We start from the raw sequence: 19,148 nt of genomic DNA, 5'->3' as shown, positions 1-19,148 counted from the left end.
AACATCTTTTGTACATGTGACTTTACATGGGGTACAATGTGGTGAACACATTCATTCACTGAAATAATACTATGTTGATACAGCAAGTAAGTAGCACTCCTGTAAAAATCTTTTGTACATGTCAGTGGCATCTTCTTAAAATTGTCTTTATCCAGTGTCTTCCCCGTAAGCTCCATGACTATGCCTTATAATCCTCAGGCTTAAAAATTTTAGGAACACCTCAGGTCATTCAGAATTATATACTTGTGAACTTTTTGTTTGAGATAAGCTTCAAACTTGAAAACCAGGTTATTTTGTTCCTTTTTTACACTTAGTTGCCCTGTTTCATTGCTAGAGAAAACAAAATATCTCCCTGTTTCAAAAGGTTGGTGTAGTAGTCTCCTTTTGTTTAGAGGATGACAAAACAGGGTGAGGGGGGAGAGATGACAACAGTAGAACATTCACCTTTCATTCACTTCATGGAGTTTAAACGTAACTGAAGAGGGAGCTCACAGTTGTGGTGGTCAGGGCGTGGGCCTGAAGCATTAGTAGGTTTTGCTTATCTAATTTTCTGAAGGGTATAACGAAGATTATTGTTAGGAAATGTTAATTTTGCTTTTTTTGTGTGTGATTTACAGACAGACGCCAGTGTCAAGGCCATATTTTCAAAAGTGATGGTTATTACAAGTAAGTTATTTCAAATATTACATGTAGAGTTTAAGGTTTAATTGAAATATTTCTTTTTGATAATTTAAAGTGTTTCATGGAGTTTCATTTTAGGCTATGATAATATAGGAAAAGAGTATAAAGTGTTTCTGATTGATTTTTTTTTTCAACAGCTTCAGCTTTTCTTCTTTTTTTTTAATTTTCATTTACTTTGCTACACAGAATTTTTCTTTTTCTTTTTGTGTTGGTATGAGCAAGAACTGGAGAAAGGATTTATTACATAAATTTATTTTTGGGAATTCATTCAAACTGTTGCATAAGCTTACTGTGAAAACTGAATCTGTGCTTGCTCTAATGTGACTCTATTTGAAGCTAATTTCATTCTAAGCCAAAATTTAGAGTAAAGTGTATACATAATAATTACAAAAGAGCTTCTTTGAAAAAAAAAATACTAATTTGCTTTTTTGCTTTCCAGGGATTTCAAATAAAATGTTATTTAATTGCATTTGACAGTAAATACAAAAGGATTTTGTAGCACATCTCTTTTGTTCAGTGCAGGGAATGGATAAAGTAGCTGTTTTTGTAGGGCATTTGCTTTTCCTCCTGCTTCAGAGATCACTGTGTATAGTGTAGCACATGGACAAAGGGAATATCAGGAACACCTGGAGGAACATTTCTGCTGAGCTTCCACTTGGGAATAGTGAAGAGATCTATCTTAGATGAATTTCTGAGATGTTAACAAATATTCCAAGATGTGTATGGAAGTAATGCTCAAATACTGAAGAGAACAGTAACTGAATTAACGGGAGTTTTAGACTAAGTGATAGGAGTTTTAGCCTGAGTAAGGCTTTAGGACCAAAATATCTTTTAGTCTTGGGCAGTTAAACATAAATTAGTTTTCAATTTCTTTAGATAACTTAAAGCAAGTAATTTTCTGCTGTTGCTTTTTAATAACTATCTCCTTGCTGTTTGGCTGTGGATACTCTCTCTTAAAGGAGGTCATCTATATTTTTTCTATTTTTTTACCCCTGTCTGTTTTCCCAAATTCTGTTCTGAGGAATGCTAGTATCCTGTATAGGTGCTAATAGTATTGTTAGAAAAAAGGGTTTCATGGTCAAGTACGTTTGTAGAATGCTGAATTAAAGAGTTTTTTAATTTGTTTCCTCCCTCCCTTCTCCCTCTCTCTCTCTTCCTCCCACTCCCCCCCCCCCCAATTCTGTTTGTTTCTTGAATAGTAGACCTTATTGTAGCCTTTAGTATGATGCCTATACATTATGGAGGGGCTGTAAAGTGACATCTTCCAAAATTATTTGAAGACAGTACAGTAGATTTTTTGTGTTATAGAAACATGAAAAGATCATATAGTCAAGTATTTATAATAGGAACACTTTGTTCTTATTATCCTCAGTGATCTAGCTAAGACTTAAAATGGAATTTCAAAGTTGTATATGAACTTGAAGACTGCACTTACTGCATTTATATTTTAAGATTTAGTTGAGTTTCTACAATTTTTATTATAGTCCATAGTTCTATATTATAATTTCTGTTATTGGAAGTATCCTAGTCTGGTCCTCTATAACAGTTGTGAGTAGCCTCCCTCCCCCCCAGAAGACACTGGGATCAACATTTTACTAGCTTTCATAAGTGTTTTGATACATCAGTATATTAGGAGAGTGGTATAGAAATCATCTTTGATTCTACGGGGATTTATCCTTTCTCATGCAATAATGACATATCCGACAGTAACACCTGAAACATTTTGCTCAGCATGTTTTATTGAATGATAGCATGTGTATAGGAATTATCTCTGGATGGTTTAACAAATTAATGCAATACAGGAAAATAGTTTCTTAAAGGTAAAACTTACTGATCTCTTGTTGGAAGTTACAAGAGAACAATGTACATAACAAGCTCAAGGAGACAGTAATAAATTGGTATCATTCAGGTTGATATTTAGTGCCCTTAAATATTATAAGGGGTTATTTAGAAATAGCCAGTTCAATCTTTTCCTACAAAGATGTTCCTTCGCAGTGATTTTGTTTCATATTTCTAGAAAGCAGAATTTTGTGAAAATTGAGTATTGAAGTTGTTCCACAACTTCTAATTAAACTAAACTGAATTTGTAAATTAGGATTATTAATCAAAGTAATAAAAAGACTGAAAAATGTTGATCTTTTATTATTTTGAGAAATTTCTAAAATGGTATTTTTACTGAATTTTAATTTATTTAAGGAAATTTGCCAGATCCTGGTAAGGCTCAGGATTTCATGAAGAAGTTCACACAGGTGTTGGAAGATGATGAGAAAATAAGAAAACAGTTAGAAGTACTTGTTAGTCCAACATGCTCCTGCAAGCAGGCTGAAGGCTGTGTGGTAAGGAGAGACATTTAAAAAGAGTTGGGATGCCTGGGTGGCTCATTTGGTTAAGCGTCTGCCTTTGGCTCAGATCATGATCCCAGGGTCCTGGGATTGAGTCCTGTAGGGAGCCCGCTTCTCCCTCTGCCCCTCTTCCGCTCATGCTCTCTCTCTCTGACAAATAAATAAATAAAATCTTTAAAAAAAAAATAAAAATGGGCGCCTGGGTGGCTCAGTTGGTTAAGCGACTGCCTTCGGCTCAGGTCATGATTCTGGAGTCCCGGGATCGAGTCCCATATCAGGCTCCCTGCTCAGCAGGGAGTCTGCTTCTCCCTCTGATCCTCCCCCATCTCATGCTCTCTCTCTCTGTCTCATTCTCTCTCTCAAATAGATAGATAAAATCTTTTAAAAAATAAATAAATAATAAAAATAAAAAGAGCTAATGTTTGGGGCACCTGGGTGTTTCAGTTGGTTAAGTGTCAGACTCTTGATTTTGGCTCAGGTCACGATCTCAGGGTTGAGATCGAGCCCCCCACGATGCGCTCCATGCTGGGTGTGGAGTCTGCTTAAGATTCTCTCTCTCATAAAAAAACAAAACAAAACAAAAACAAAAAGAGCTAATGTTTGAAGAAGCCCCAAACCTTTTTTGACTCCTTTAAGGAAATAATGTATGTTCATTATGTAGAATGTATATTCATTATGTAAAATAACACATATATTCATTATGTAAAATTTTGACATGTTTAATAAAATAATTTGTCTTCATTTATGTGAATTTTGTATTCATTATGTGAAATTTATATTCATTATGTAAAATATCACAAAAATGACAATAAACTATAACCCCTTTATAGAGACAATTACTGTTAATATTATGGTGTATATCTTCCAAAATAAGATCATATACATACAGCATTGTTCATTTTACTTATTTTTATTAGTCTTTTATAGTATTAATAGCAGTTTAGGATACCATTGAATATATGTACCATAATTATTGAACAGTCCACTTGTGTTACACATTTAGATTTTTTCCCAGTTTTTATTTAAAGAACACTTTAGTATCTTTATAGCCAAATAATTTTTCACAGTCTTGATTATTTCTTTAGTATAGATTCAGTATTGGCTTCTATCATTATTGGAAAGAAGCAGAACTCCAAGAAAAACATAATTATTTTGGTAGGATTTGTATTCTTGTTTGCTAATCATCTGATGATTTTTTCTTCTTGGGCATATTAGCCATTTATATATTTTTTTTTGTAAATTGTGTGTTTTTAATCTTTGCCTATTTTTCTGGAATGACATTTGTTTTATTGATTTGTTAGTCATGTATGTTAATTAAGTTGCAGATAATTTTCTCTCATTGTAGGTTGCCCTTTGATTTTGTTTATGATGTCCTTTACATACCATAGTTTTATTTTTATGTAGCTGAGTCTATCAGCAGACTCTTCAAGGTTTTTGCATTTTATGTCCTGCTTACAAAACTCCATTCTGTTGCAAGTCAATGAAAATATTTACTCATGTCAATATTTCTCAATCTGTTGCCCATGCATCTTCCAAGAGGCTTTAAAAAAAAAAAAAAAGATTCTTGGCTCCACCCCAGATTGACTAATTCTTCACAGTGAGGTCCAGGAATCTGTTGTTTTAAAAAGCTTCCCTGATAATTTTATTCTCTGAAGTTTGTGTCTCCACTGAACCTGGTTTTATTCTTTTGTATTTGTTTCTATCTTTTTGTAATGTTTGTGGCATAAGGTATGAGATAGGGATCTGTTTTTATTCAAAATGTCTGTTCAGTTATTTCAACACACAGTATATTGAATAATCCATCTTTTTTTCTCGTTAGTTGAAATGTTACCTTATGCAAAATTTTTAATTTAGTTTGTTTTTCTGGACTCCTTCAATTCTCTTGATTTGTTTATTCCAACACCAGTATTACATGGTTTTAATTATTTTAGATTCTTAATATTTTAATATGATGTAATTTTTTAAACATATTTTTGTAATAGTTAAAAATATCTGCCTTACAGCGTGAAATAACTAAGAAGTTGGGCAACCCCAAACAGCCTACAAATCCTTTCCTGGAGATGATCAAGTTTCTCTTGGAGAGGATAGCACCTGTGCACATAGATACTGAATCTATCAGGTATTTTTATATAAAAATATTAAGTTTTCATTACTATTCATTCATGCTTCAGTCAGTTGCTTTTGAGTACCTGCTATACACAAGGCACTTAACCTGTCAGATTTTTGTAGATGTGAAATGGCTATATACTCATCTATTTATATCTGTACGTATATCTGTTCGTATATATGTATATGTGTGTATGTATATGTACACACTCATCTATATATCTTTGTATATTTAATTTTTCTTGTTATTTATTTTAATTTTAAGTATTACTTCATTTGAATGAGAAAATGTCAATTTAAGCCTAGTTTCTATCTGTTACCAGTATATCAGGAATTCCTCTTTTTTAGTTTGCATAGGTTAGGTAATACAAACAATTTGTAATTATACTCTCAGGAAAAGAAAATTAGGTGAGTATGTTGTAAAGCAGCATATGATGCATTTTCACAGGTATTTGAGAACTGAAAGTGTTTGATATCACCTGACTGTGGAAAATACTTTCTTTTTATGGCTGTATTCCCTTATGTAAAATGTTCTTTTTTTTTTTTTTTTTTAAACGTTTTCCTAAAGTGTTTCGACTGGTTGAAAAAATAAAGTGCTTACAGAATGTATATATATAACATTCTGGTTTACTGGTTATCAGTAATATCTTTTAGAGATACATTAGAATCTAAATAATAATATCCTGTACCAATGGACCCTTTTTGGGGATTTGTTTTGTTTGGGAGGGTAGAGGGTGGAGCTTTTGGCCTGCGATCCCCTGCAGAGTAGGGAGACCCTGTTTTCGATACTCAGCAGTCACTTTGGACTCCTACTGCATCAGTTTTCATTTGAAGAAGGACTCTAAGGTTTGAAAAACAATATAAAACAAAAAATCAGAACCCTCTGTATTAGTACAAGGAAGACACTGAATCAGTCTGAAATTCAGTCATTAAATAATCCCATGCTTTATTCAAGACAATGCTAGTTAGGTATTGGCAAAGCATATTTTTTTGCTTTTCATTAACCCTCTGGTAATGCATAAGGAGTTTTAATCAGGAGATTATATTATAGTTTCATAAAATTAATGCAGATAGTGTTCAGAGGACTGAAAGAGGATTTATCTAAAGTAGTATTTGACCTAAGAGGAAGAATGGGTAAGATTTTGTTCTTACAGAGTTGGGAGAATGAATATTCTAGGCACTGAGATTAATATGAACCAGCTAACTGAACAGGAAAGGACAAAGATATTTAGAAAATGATTGCCATGGAAAGGTATAAAAGTGTTATGAGATAATGCTAAAAAAAATAGTTGGGATCAGATTGTGGAAAGCATTTAAGGTCTAACTTTAGAGCTTTTACCGTTTTAAGTCTGTTGAGAACAATGGATGCTTAATGATGGATGGGAGGAGGGAAGTAGAATGGATAGACTGTTAAGGTGTTACAAATTGTCTATGGATGCTGGTAGTGGGATGGAAAGGGAAGATTATGTTTGAGGAAGGTTTTAATAGATGGGTCATCTTACTGGAAATGGGGAATAAAGTTGATGAGGAGTCAGAAGTATAAGAGCTCAAGTCCAAGTGATGAAGCACATAGCAATACTTTGAAAGGAATTAAGGGAACTGATGTGGTTCTTATTTGGACATGACAAACAATTAAAAAATCAAGGCAAATTGAGCTTAATGTGAAACTGTGAGAATGGATTTGTTCCGTGTACATGAGATTGTGTAGAAAGAAGTAAAAAGATTAAAAGATCATGGACAGAACCTTGGAATTTTGTTTTTCAACAGTAGAAAAACTACAGGAGTGTAAGAACACCAGGTTATTGTAGTGTTTTGAAAGTTAAGGTGGAGAAAGTTTTCACAATGTGTACTATGAACAGTCAAACTGAGGTCTTTGGCTTTATTTTCAGTAGTTTGTAGTGATACAGAAGATAAGTCAAAATATAAATAACAGTAACAAGTAGTAGCAATTAGCCCTTCTAAATGTCTGGGATGAGTCCAAATGTTTTACATGTTTACTTATTTACCTCTTAACCATGTGAGACAAGAAATATTATTCCCGATTTACAGTTAAGGAACAGTGAGTTACACAGATGTTAATTAACTTCCCCACTGCTAGGAAGTGATGAATGGCATTGAAACCCAGGAAGTCTGGCTCCAGAGCCTTCTTGGTTAACCACCACACTATCTAATAGGTCTCCAGAAATATTCCACACTTAGTCCCTTGCACCAGTAGTCGCTGAGTGTCCAATTCACCTAACTCTCCTGATAGTGGTTATTAACTTTTTCAGTCCTTGCCATTTCATAGGTAAATGTTGATACTCTTAAAAAAAAAAAAAAAAGTGTCACTAATAAAATTGAACATTTTTCTTCCCCATATATTTCTTGGTTAATTGCATTTTAAAACACTTTTCTGTGAGGGGCTTGGAGGAATTGTCTTTTTTTTTTATTGATTGTAAGAATGGTTTATGAAATAGATGCCTGGGTGGCTCAGTCGGTTAAGCATCTGCCTTTGGCAAAGGTCACTATCCCAGGGTCCTGGGATCAAATCCCACATTGTGCTCCTTGCTCAGTGGGGAGCCTGCTTCTCACTCTGCTTGCTGCTTCCCCTGCTTGTGTGTGCTTGCCCCCCTGACAAATAAATAAATACATCTTTAAAAAAAAAAAGAATGCATTCCATGTTCATGGATCGGAAGAATAGATATTGTTTTAAAATGTCTATGCTGCCCAGAGCAGTCTATACTTTCAGTGCCATCCCGATCAAAATATTAACAGCATTTTTCAAAGTGCTGGAACAAACAATCCTAAAATTTGTATGGAATCAATTGAAAAGACCCCGAATAGCCAAGGAAATGTTGAAAAAGAAAAACAAAACCGGGGGCATCACATTGCCTGATTTCAAGCTATATTACAAAGCAGTGATCGCCAAGGCAGCATGGTATTGGCACAAAAACAGACACATAGACCAGTGGAACAGAATAGAGAGCCCAGATACGAACCCTCAACTCTATGGTCAAATAATCAACAAAGCAGGAAAAAATAAGCAATGTTAAAAAGACAGTCTCTTCAATAAATGGTGCTGGGAAAATTGGACAGCTATATACAGAAGAATGAAACTCGACCATTCTCATACACCATACACAAAGATAAACTCAAAATGGATGAAAGACTTCAATGTGAGACAAGAATCCATCAAAATCCTAGAGGTGAAGATAGGCAGTAACCTCTTCGACATTGGCCACAGCAACGTCTTTCAAGACATGTCTTAAAGGCAAGGAAACAAAAAAGAAAATGAACTGTTGGGACTTCATCAAGATAAAAAGCTTCTGCACAGCAAAGGAAACAGTCAACAAAACAAAGAGGCAACCCACAGAATGGGAGAAGATATTTGCAAATGACACTACAGACAAAGGGCTGATATCCAAGATCTATAAAGAACTTCTCAAACTCAACACCCAAAAAACAAGTAATCCAGTCAAGAAATGGGCAGAACACATGAACAGATGCTTCTCCAAAGAAGACATACAAATGGCTAACAGACACATGAAAAAGTGTTCATCATCATTAGCCATCGGTGAAATTCAAATCAAAAGCACACTGAGATACCACCTTACACCAGTTAGAATGGCAAAAATTGACAAGGCAAGAAACAGCAAATGTTGGAGAGGTTGTGGAGAAAGGGGAACCCTCTTACACTGTTGGTGGGAATGCAAGTTGGTACAGCCACTTTGGAAAACAGTGTGGAGGTGCCTCAGAAAATTAAAAATAGAGCTACCCTATGACCCAGGAATTAACACTACTGGGTATTTACCCCAAAGATACAGATGTAGTGAAAAGAAGGGCCATATGCACCCCAATGTTCATAGCAGCAATGTCCACAATAGCCAAACTGTGGAAAGAGCTGAGATGCCCTTCAGTAGATGAATGGATAAAGAAGATGTGGTCCATATATACAATGGAATATTACTCAGCCATCAGAAAGGATGAATATCCAACTTTTGCATCAACATGGATGGGACTGGAGGAGATTATGCCAAGTGATATAAGTCAAACAGAGGAAGACAATTATCATATGGTTTCACTTATTTGTGGAACATAAGGAATAGCATGGAGGACATTAGAAGGAAAGGAAAAATGAAGGGGGAGAAATCAGTGGGGGAGACGAACCATGTGATGCTATGGACTCTGAAAAACAAACTGAGGGTTTTAGAGGGGAGGGGAGTGGGGGATGGGTTAGCCCAGTGATGGGTATTAAGGAGGGCACGTGTTGCTTGGAGCCCTGGGTGTTATACGCAAAACAATCATGGAACACTACATCAAAAACTAATGATGTACTGTATGGTGACTAACATAACATAATAAAAAAAAAAAGATTGAATACCTCAAAAAAAGAATGCTTTATAAAATAGGCTATTAATCTAGTTTGATTGCCTTTTAAATTTGTGTAATTTATAATAAATACTATATAATCTATCAGTTGTTTCCTTTATGATTTTTCTGCCTTTCTTTTCATACTAGGTAGTTATGTTTTTCTACTTAAATCTTTAGTTGGTCTGGAATTCATTTTAGTGTAAGGTGGAAGTAGATATTCATCCTTTTAAAAAAAAAAACATAGCTAGTTATATCAACTCCATTGACTGAAAAATTCTTTCCTTCCCAATTTGTAGTGTTTCCTTATTATAAATTATTGTATGATTTGGACTCTTACTGAATTTTCACCTTGGTTCATTTGTCTTTTGAGGTGTTAATGAAACATTTTTATCTTGTTGAGAAAGTTCTTTCATCCTTCCCCCTCTCCCTAAAATTAATTGGCTGTTCCCAAATGTTAATTGATTTTTCCAGTTGAGCCATAGAATGCATCTGTTGAATCCTGTCCCATACCAAGTTGTGTTCCCCTGATAACATTTGGAGATTTAGTGAAAAAATGTCATTACTTGTCTTGACTTATTCAAATCTCTGTGTTCCCCTTCATATAATTCTGGAGTTTACACATAGACTCTGTGCATGTAAAACTTATTTTATATATTTTAACTTATTGTGAATAGATTTTTCTCCTCTCTGTATTTTTTAGGTGGTTTTGGCTGATACTGAAAAGCACAATTGATTTTTTTGTGTTTTGTTGGTATCACCTCACTGAACTAGTATTTTTTAATAGTTTTTACTACTCTAACTGTAGTGTATGTTATTTATTTTTTATAAAAAGAACAAATACCTAAAAGTGTGAATGATTAGACAGTATTGCATTTTATAAATGTTTATTTTAAAATAACCTATGCTTGTTTTCAGAAGAAAATTTCAGAGCAGTTTTTTTTTTGTAAATCTATTCTAATTTCTATTGAAGTTTTATTATATGTCTGTCATCTAGTTATTTTTACACCTTTCAGGAACAGGCCTGTGTGTTTCTGGCTCTTAGAACAGTGCCTGACACATAGTAATAATTTGGTAAATATTTTGAAAGTGCTTAATGTTGTCATTTATCCTTATTTTAGTATACATTGTTCTATTTACTCAATAATGAATTTCAGATAATTGGAAAACACTTATTCATGTGTTTGGGCATAATTCTCCTATGGAAAATGCAAGAATAAAAATATAGGTAGCATTAATAAACAGCAAATCAAATAACATTTGGCCTTCCTTTGAATGGACAGGAAAAATACTATTTTTGAAAAGAAGTATCTTAAAATACCTATTATAATTTTTTGTTTTGCAGTAATGTTTGGGAAACAGCTTTGTCAAATTTTTATGGATGTGGTCTGTATAGAAAATATTCATGATTATTTTTCATAGACATTAGTAATAAAGAACAGTTGAAAATATGACTTTTTTTTGTCATACTTTAGTGCTCTTATTAAGCAAGTGAATAAATCAATAGATGGAACAGCAGATGATGAAGATGAGGGTGTTCCAACTGATCAAGCCATCAGGGCAGGTCTTGAACTGCTTAAGGTAAATATGCTTATGGTGAAATTAAGTGCCTAATTAGATAACTGTTTAACATATATATAGTATATATTTTTTATTCTTGAGATTTGCTTAAGTTTTTATAGAAACTGAAGTAAAATTTTCTCAACCATTTTAGGTAATTTAGAAATTGCACATTTCCTCTAACATGTAAGCTAAATATTTTCAGGTTTAAATTGTATAATATAGCCTACCTAGTATTGTTACTTGATTATAATTTGGAGTTTTCATTAGTGAGCAAGGAAAGTGCTAGCCCTACCAAACATGGAGCCAAATTCTTCGTAAAACTCCATTTTATCTTTTATTTTGTTAGCTAAAATATACTACTGGCTTTTACTTATTATAAAAATATCAACTAGTTATTGACAACTTAGAAAATACAAAATTATAAAGAAGAAAACATAAGCCTATCACACACAAACATTCCTTTTGTTTTCCTTTTAATTTTAAAAAAATGCACACTTACATAGTTGAGATCAGACTGAATATATACAATTTTGTATCTTGACTATTTTCCCTTATTATAAACATTTTTATCAGTGTTTTTTAAGAAGGTTTTTTAAGAGTGTCAAAAATTGTTTTTGGCTGTTATTTATTAGATGGATGCTTTTGGGCAGGTTCATTGCCTCCAGTTCTTCATCTGTAATGGAGATAATAATAGCACTTACCTCACAGAGGACTAAATTAAGTCATGAACATGAGTTTTTGAGCACAGTGTCTGGCTCGTAGTAAAAATATAAAAAACATTATTTTTTTGAAATGGTGATTAATCCACTTTTGCAGTGCCATGGAGTTCCCAACTATTTCCCTGGATATTTAGGTTTTTCTAATTTTATTCTTATAGTCACTACAAAGATAAATACATCTAAGATCTCTTGCTGTTGTCTTTTTTTTTTAATGCTGGAATATAAAGAGAATGATTTTCAAAATTTTTGGATGTATATAATTTAATAAAACTCCTTTACAGAAAAATTATACCCATTTATAATTCTGTCAACAGTGAATGAATGTGCCTATCCTATCTTCACAAACATGGAATGTTATAAATCTTAGAGATTTGCTAATCTGATAAGTAAAAATAATGTTTTAATTTGTGTAATTATTGCAGTGAGGTACAATCATTAGTGTTTTCCCTATGGTGAATTCATTATTTTTACCCTGTGTTCATTTTCTCTCTCTCTCTCTCTTTTTAATCTTGTGTTCATTTTCTACTGACATCTCAATTTTTTTGTTCTTTTTAACTGATTGAGATTTTTTATTCTCCTTGCTTTTTTATAGGACATATTTGATATATAAAAAATAAAATGTATTCTATTATATGTGTTATAAAGTATAGTAATAAAGTGAATACAGTGAAAAGTAAATAGGATGCTAACTCAAATAGAGTATTAACAATACTGTTGAAGTTCCCTGAGTAGTTTTTTTTTCTGTGATTCACATCCCCCAGGTATAATTGTTTTGAATTGTTCTGTTGTTTGGGGTTTATTATTCATTCTCTTACTGTCCTTGTAGTTTTATCATCTTTGTATCTCTAAGTAACATCACTTATTTTGCTTGTTTCTGAATCTTACAAATATGGCATTATGTTTAATGTATTTTTCTACTGCTTGCTTGTTTTTACATTCCATGTTTGATTCCAGTTGTTTATTTTAAGCTTAACAATCCTGTCTGTTCAGAAGATTTTTATTGTTTTTGTTTTTCAATCTGAAATATAACCCATCTGGAATTTATTTTGGAAGTATATATTGTGGGGGAGGATCTAATTGGATTTTCTCCAAATAGCTGTGTATTTTATCAGGACTATTTATTAAAAATCCCATCCATTTTCATTTTCTGTTCCTTCTTCATAATCTACTTTAATCTAAATTCTTAATGTATGCTTGGACTAAAAAGTTTTACTTTTTCTGTTTTGTTTCTTCTGATGTTAGTACAGTGATTTGATAAATGTAACAGTTGTAAATGTTACAGTAGCTTTTACGATCTGTTGTTTTACCCTCTTTCCTAGATAACTTTTTTCTAAAAATGTTATTAGTCTCTTCTAATGACCTTTATTTAGAAGACTAGAGCTATTTTGTTAAATTCTCTTTTTTTTCCTTTTCTCCTCATCCTCCTCCAAAAAACCCAAACATTAACTAAAATCTAAATTATTTTGAGTAGAATTGAGTAATTTAATTTTGAAAGAAATGACTTTGTTAGATCATGCAGTCTTCTACACTAGAACATATCTGTTACATATTTAAGTTTTAAACTTTATTTACAGTGCTCTCATGTACTTGTTAGCATAATTATTTTTATATTTGATTAGAGTATTTCCAGTATGTATGGATTTATATTATAAAGATGGAAAGGGTTTACAGATCATTTTTATGACTCATTTTTTTAAGGTACTCTCATTTACACATCCCATCTCGTTTCATTCTGCTGAAACATTTGAATCTCTCCTGGCTTGTCTGAAAATGGATGATGAAAAAGTAGCAGAAGCTGCACTCCAAATTTTTAAAAACACAGGAAGCAAAATTGAAGAGGATTTCCCACATATCAGATCGTAAGTTTATTCTGATAAATATACTAGAAAATGGAAAAATAATTTACTGTTTCTTGATTTATGTAATTGTTGGAATCTTTTAAGTTTTGAGGAAATCATGTCTAGGTTATCTTAAGTTTATACCGTTCAGTTTAGATTCTCATTTCCTGGGGGAGATAGCCCTGATTGGTATTTTAGAAGATTCATGAAAATGTGGAGCAAACATGGCATTTCTTTTTGAAGCATTGATTTTGCTTAAATATTTTAATGAAAGCAATTTTATAGTAAAACATTCTCTTGATATATCATGGCATAGAATAAACAATTCACATAAATTTAAGGTCTAATGGGAAATTTCAAAGGAATTTCAGCAGGACTGTGCATAGGACTCTTCAGTATGTGATTAAAAGTATTGAATTGAAAATTTTCAGAAGCAGTGCTCTATTTGACTCAGGGAAGCATGGAATAAACCTCCTAACAGCAGTGTATTTTTGTGTGTGTTTCAGTATTTCCAAGAATTGGAAATTGTGCTGTTATCCTTGGGATTTCTAATGCTGGTTGATTATTCAAGATTCTGTAATACCTCAAAACAATAAGTCTTCATTTTCTATGGATCCCTGCTTACTTCTCTATATGCATCTCTCCACCTGTTCCTGGAGGGTATATCTGATAGTTGGTCCTGATCTTGCCATAGTCATTGGTGGTTAGTTTTACATCTACCTCATTACTTCTGGCTTAGCCAGTAGTCCAGTTAGTTGTGGCTGGGGTAGCATGCTTCTTCATTTGGAGGAAAAACCTCAGAAAGAGACTGGACAAAGGTAGCTCTTAAAATCTCAGGTACACTTTTTGTTATTCCTTTTTGTTCATATGAACTTAGTTCTGGAAACTATTACTAGGACAAAGGCATTATTTAAGTGATCATTGAAACATACCAGAATTTTGTAATCATATTCTCTTTGGCAAGAGTAAGAAACTTTATTGTTTAGAACTGACTTTTTGGGGCGCCCAGGTGGCTCAATTGGTAAGCGTCTACTTTTGGCTCTGGTCATGATCCCTGGGTCCTGGAATTGAGTTCCGAGTGTGGCAGGGAGCCTGCTTCTCCCTCTTTCTCTGCCCTTCCCCCCTGCTCATGCTCGTACTCTCTCTCGACTAAATAAGTAAAATCTTTAAAAGGAAAAAAAAAGAACTGACTTCTTAATTTTTAAGGGAATGCAGAGCATGAATTTTCCTTTGAATGGTGCTGTGATTCTCCAGATCAGAGATCAGTTTGGAGATACACACAAACAATACATAACTCTGTATTACTGAATGCCCACTGACTGTACTATCTCATTTAAACCTTTTAACAGTTTAGTAAAGTGTAGAAAATATCCTAATCTTCCAAATGAGAAATCTGATATTCACTCGAGGTAAATGGTTTTGGGTCATATAGCTAGCAAGTAGCAGAGTGACGATTTGAATTTAGCCCTATTTGTCTGAATGCCTATGGTGCCATATCCATAATGGCACAATTCCTTTCTTAATTAGGGTTTTGGGCAAGTTTTAGTTTGATTTATTCACTGGAGGTTTTTATTTTTATTCTAGACTGTCTTTCCTAGCACCCTTTATATCTTAAAGAAACTTTGATATATTTGTAGCACTACAAGAGCAAGGTTGAAAGGTGGACATTTTAGAACATGCAAAGGGCATTTTAAAACATCTGCTTTAATATGGAATTGAAGTACTTAAAACTATTTGATTTATATGCCGAGTATATTTCAAATGTTTCTCATGAGGAAAATTAACTGATACTGAATACCTGCTGTGTGTGCATGCACTGTTCTTGATGAAGTAGCTCATATATATCTTCCAGGAGATAAAAATGTATGCAGATTTTATGTTTTAAATGATTAAATCGAGTGAGTCGATATTGAGGAAAAATGATAGAGTTGAGTGTTTATTAAATTATCTTCCCTTGAATTCACCAAAATAATTCCAAAGAACCAAAAGAAAAATGTATCTAAGTAGAAGCTACCACAAACTGGACAGAATTGTAGCTAAATAAGTCATCTAGAAGGAATTGAATGTGAGAACATTGACAGTTAACACATATCCCTGAATCAGGAGAATAAGGGAATGGATGGATAGTAAGTGTTCTGTTGTTTGCTAATTTAGAGGAGGAGATTGAGGTATGGGCAGGCTTTGAGAGAAATAAGGAAAGCCTAATTTCTGCTGTCAATAGAACTAAAGAAGAGACTTGTGGTCACACCATTTTTCTTTGGGCTGACCTGTTTTCCTTAGCAGGAGGAGCAAAGCTTAGAGGTGAGGCTTAGAGTAGAATTGTGACGCAAATGTCTTATTACCAACTTTACAGGCACAGAAAAAATTGTGTGCTTCCCCACTAAACAAAAATGATGATGTACTATGGTTTCCGTTCTGACTCCTCCTGTCTCTTAGGAGTCTGGCTTACCCCCAGAGTAGGCAGATGTGCCAAAACTAAGAGTCCTTTTATAGCATAGGATATAGCCATAGTTCAGGTGGAGCTAGTTCTCATCACTGGCAGGGTGTCGGTAGACTCGGAGAGAAACTACACAGAGATAAAGGACTTGCTACGTTTAGTCCCAGGTCCTTCCTCCATGCTACTTACTTGGCCAACTGATTAATGAGTTGGAAGCTTTGATGTTAATTTTTTAAGAGAGGCACCCGATGTTTAGTCATTAGATGTTAATTTTTTAAGAGAGGCACCTGATAATTCAGTCATCAGGGAGATGCTATCTGCTTTAAATGGCAGAGCCAGAGAATTTCTCTTATTCAAAGATGCGTTAACAGAGTACAAATAAATTAACGTGAAACCTAAGCAGATATTTTAGTATTCCAAAGAAAACTGATAATCAGTATTTGGAAGAATTGAATTTTTCTAGGAAAAAAATTTTAAACCATTCTAAACTGCCAAGAAAGTTAAGCAGCAAATGATATCTGCAAAAATAAGAGAACAAGAAATATATATAAAAAAAGGGAAGTGGCAGGACTAAGGATAAAGAAGACAGGAACATACTTGTATTATAATTTATTATAAGCAGCAAGGAGCAGAGTAAACAATATAGAAAATATGATTAGTAAGCTAGAGATAGAGCATGAGGAAATTGTATAGAACGTGGAAACAGTGGGCATAGAAATGAAGGCAGTTAAAGAAAATCATTTGCAGATAGTGAAAAGCCCTAATTGGTTTCTGTGAAGGAAACAACAAAATAATGGAAAATGGAAAATAGTTAAAAAAAAAAAAAAAGATAATGTTTAGAGTGACTGGAAATGTCAATCCGGCGATCAAGAGGACTCATGTTTTAGGAACACATTCTGGTGGAATTTACTGAATTTTCAGGGATTACAGAAGTGATTTCACAAACATCAATAGCAAAGAAAAGGAAGTGTATTTTGTACAATGGAAAAATAAAGAGGTTCACTTCTTTCAACCACATAAGATTTCTGAAGTTAATGATTCAACAGCTAGAGAGTTTTCAGGGACAAAGAAGAATATAACTGAAGAATTTCCTGAGTAGCCACGTTGTGCTTAAGGACAATTGAAGGATATTCTTTAGGACATAAAGACTCAGGAAATGTATTAATGACCCGCTTTATATTGTGAACTTTGTCTACCAAGGTATATACTTTTTCCCTTTGCATTCAGTTTTGCTTAAGCCCCTAAATCCAACTTTTGTTTTCTTTTTGTTTGCATATCTGATTTGTCTTTTCTTATCGTTTTTTTAAATTTTAGATGTGTCTATATCTACTTTTTAAATATTTGAAAACCTGGATTTTACTTTTAAGGATGATGTAAATAAATAAAATTGGCTCAAGAAGAATGGGAGAAAACCTAATTAGGCTGTAATTATAAAAAAAAATTTTTTTGAGAAAAATATCCTCTAATAAAAAGTGCCAGTAGAAGTGTGTGTTATAGGAAGTATTTCACATCTACAAGAAACCAAGGATTCTAATTCTTTTTAATTGTTTAAAGCATAGGGGGAGAAAAAAAAGCATTCAGATTACTTCTTACATAAAGCCAAGATAACTAGCAGGAGTGCTAAAACTGGATAACAGATATTCATTCCCTCAAAAGAAAACTTAAGACAGATCTTACTAATATTACTGCAAAAATTGTAAGTAAATTTTTAGTAAAAAGAGAGTTTACTACATTAAAACAAAATATACTAATGGCTGGGGCTCCTGGTTAGCTCAGTCAGTTAAGCATCTGACTTTGGCTCGGGTCATGATCTCAGGATCCTGGGATTGAGCCCTGTGTCTAGCCCCATGTAGGGCTCCGGGCTCAGCGGGAGTCTGCTTCTCCTTCTACCTCTCCCCCCTACCCCCACTGTGCTCTCTCTCACAAATAAAATCTTAAAAAAAAAAAAAAATCTTAAAAAATATATATTATGATCAAATGTGGTTAATTTCAGGAATACAAAGAAGGTTGGTATTAGTAAGCCTCATATACATGTTACAATTTACTATAAAATTGAGTAAGAGGGAAAAGGGCACATGGTAGGTCATTCTGATAGATACTAAAAGGGCTTCTGATAAAAAAATGAGTCTTATTTATAATTAAACCCAATAAAATAAGATTGTCTTTATAACATAATAAATTTGTCTCAAACCGGTAAGAATCGTATAGTGAACACTAGAAGCATTCCCAGTAAAATTAGGAACAAAATGAGGAAAATAACACTATCTCTGCCATGATTTAACATTGCTTTAGAAGCATTAGCCAATATAATTAAATAAGAAAGTAAGAGGTACAAGTGTTGGAAAGGAGGAAGCAAAGTTACCGTATTTCATGGAAAATCCAAGAGAATCAACTGAAAAACTACCAAAACCAAGATAGCCAAAGTAAGTATGTAAAAATTCAGAGCTTTCCTTATATACCACTAACAACTGTTTTGAAAATACTGTAGGAGTAAAAACCAGAAGACCTAGGAGTAAAATATACAAGAAATTTGCAACCTTATAATAGTGAGTGGAGGAATATAATATTTAATGAAAAAATTAGGAAAAGTTACATTAACCACTAAGTAACTGGCAAGCTGTTTTGAAAGGAAAAATCAATATAGACTGCTTATCTTGATTTTTTCATATATTTGAGATAAGTCCAAGATTATCAAAGATTTTATAAAATGAATTAATAAATATTAATAACCAGCACATTTCTGTAATTCCTTTTTTTTTGTGGTGGCTGACCACATCATGAAATATTGATGGATTGTACAATTAAATATCCATTTGTTGAAATATATTTACAGAGCTTCTACTGTATATAAGGTACTGGAGTACGTAAGGTTCTGTTGGAATGAACAGACTCTGAGGGAGAATACCATTTAGACAAATGGAAATCTTATGCTGGGAAACTATTTTCGATATTCATAACTTAGAAAAAGTTAATATGTCTAATGTATAAAGACTCTTAACAGAAATATAGCAGGTTTCACAGTAGAATACTAGCAAAGGAAATGAAAAGGAAAGTCATAAACTGGAAATCCTTCCAGCCCCTCAAATCAAGAAAAGACATTTATGCCAATTAATAC

General features: G+C 33.2%; 1 protein-coding gene across 4 annotated transcripts in view; it reads left to right on the top strand.

Annotated features, from left to right (window-relative positions):
- The window catches only part of PDS5B (PDS5 cohesin associated factor B), a 199,176-nt gene that overhangs the window by 117,369 nt on the left and 62,659 nt on the right, over window positions 1–19,148 (top strand). For all 4 annotated transcript variants that reach the window (XM_035003564.1, XM_035003565.1, XM_035003566.1 and 1 more), the window contains 5 exons: window positions 618–666; window positions 2,878–3,017; window positions 5,027–5,142; window positions 10,952–11,057; window positions 13,457–13,617. In XM_035003564.1, the coding sequence (XP_034859455.1) occupies window positions 618–666; window positions 2,878–3,017; window positions 5,027–5,142; window positions 10,952–11,057; window positions 13,457–13,617 (572 nt within the window). The remainder of the gene's footprint in view (window positions 1–617; window positions 667–2,877; window positions 3,018–5,026; window positions 5,143–10,951; window positions 11,058–13,456; window positions 13,618–19,148) is intronic.

The sequence above is a fragment of the Mirounga leonina genome, unplaced genomic scaffold (genome assembly GCF_011800145.1).
Source record: "Mirounga leonina isolate KUSES-001 unplaced genomic scaffold, KU_Mleo_1.0 Mir_127, whole genome shotgun sequence".
Lineage (NCBI taxonomy): Eukaryota > Metazoa > Chordata > Mammalia > Carnivora > Phocidae > Mirounga > Mirounga leonina.
The sequence above is the reverse complement of the archived record's forward strand: the minus strand, read 5'-3'. Positions and strand labels throughout refer to the sequence as shown.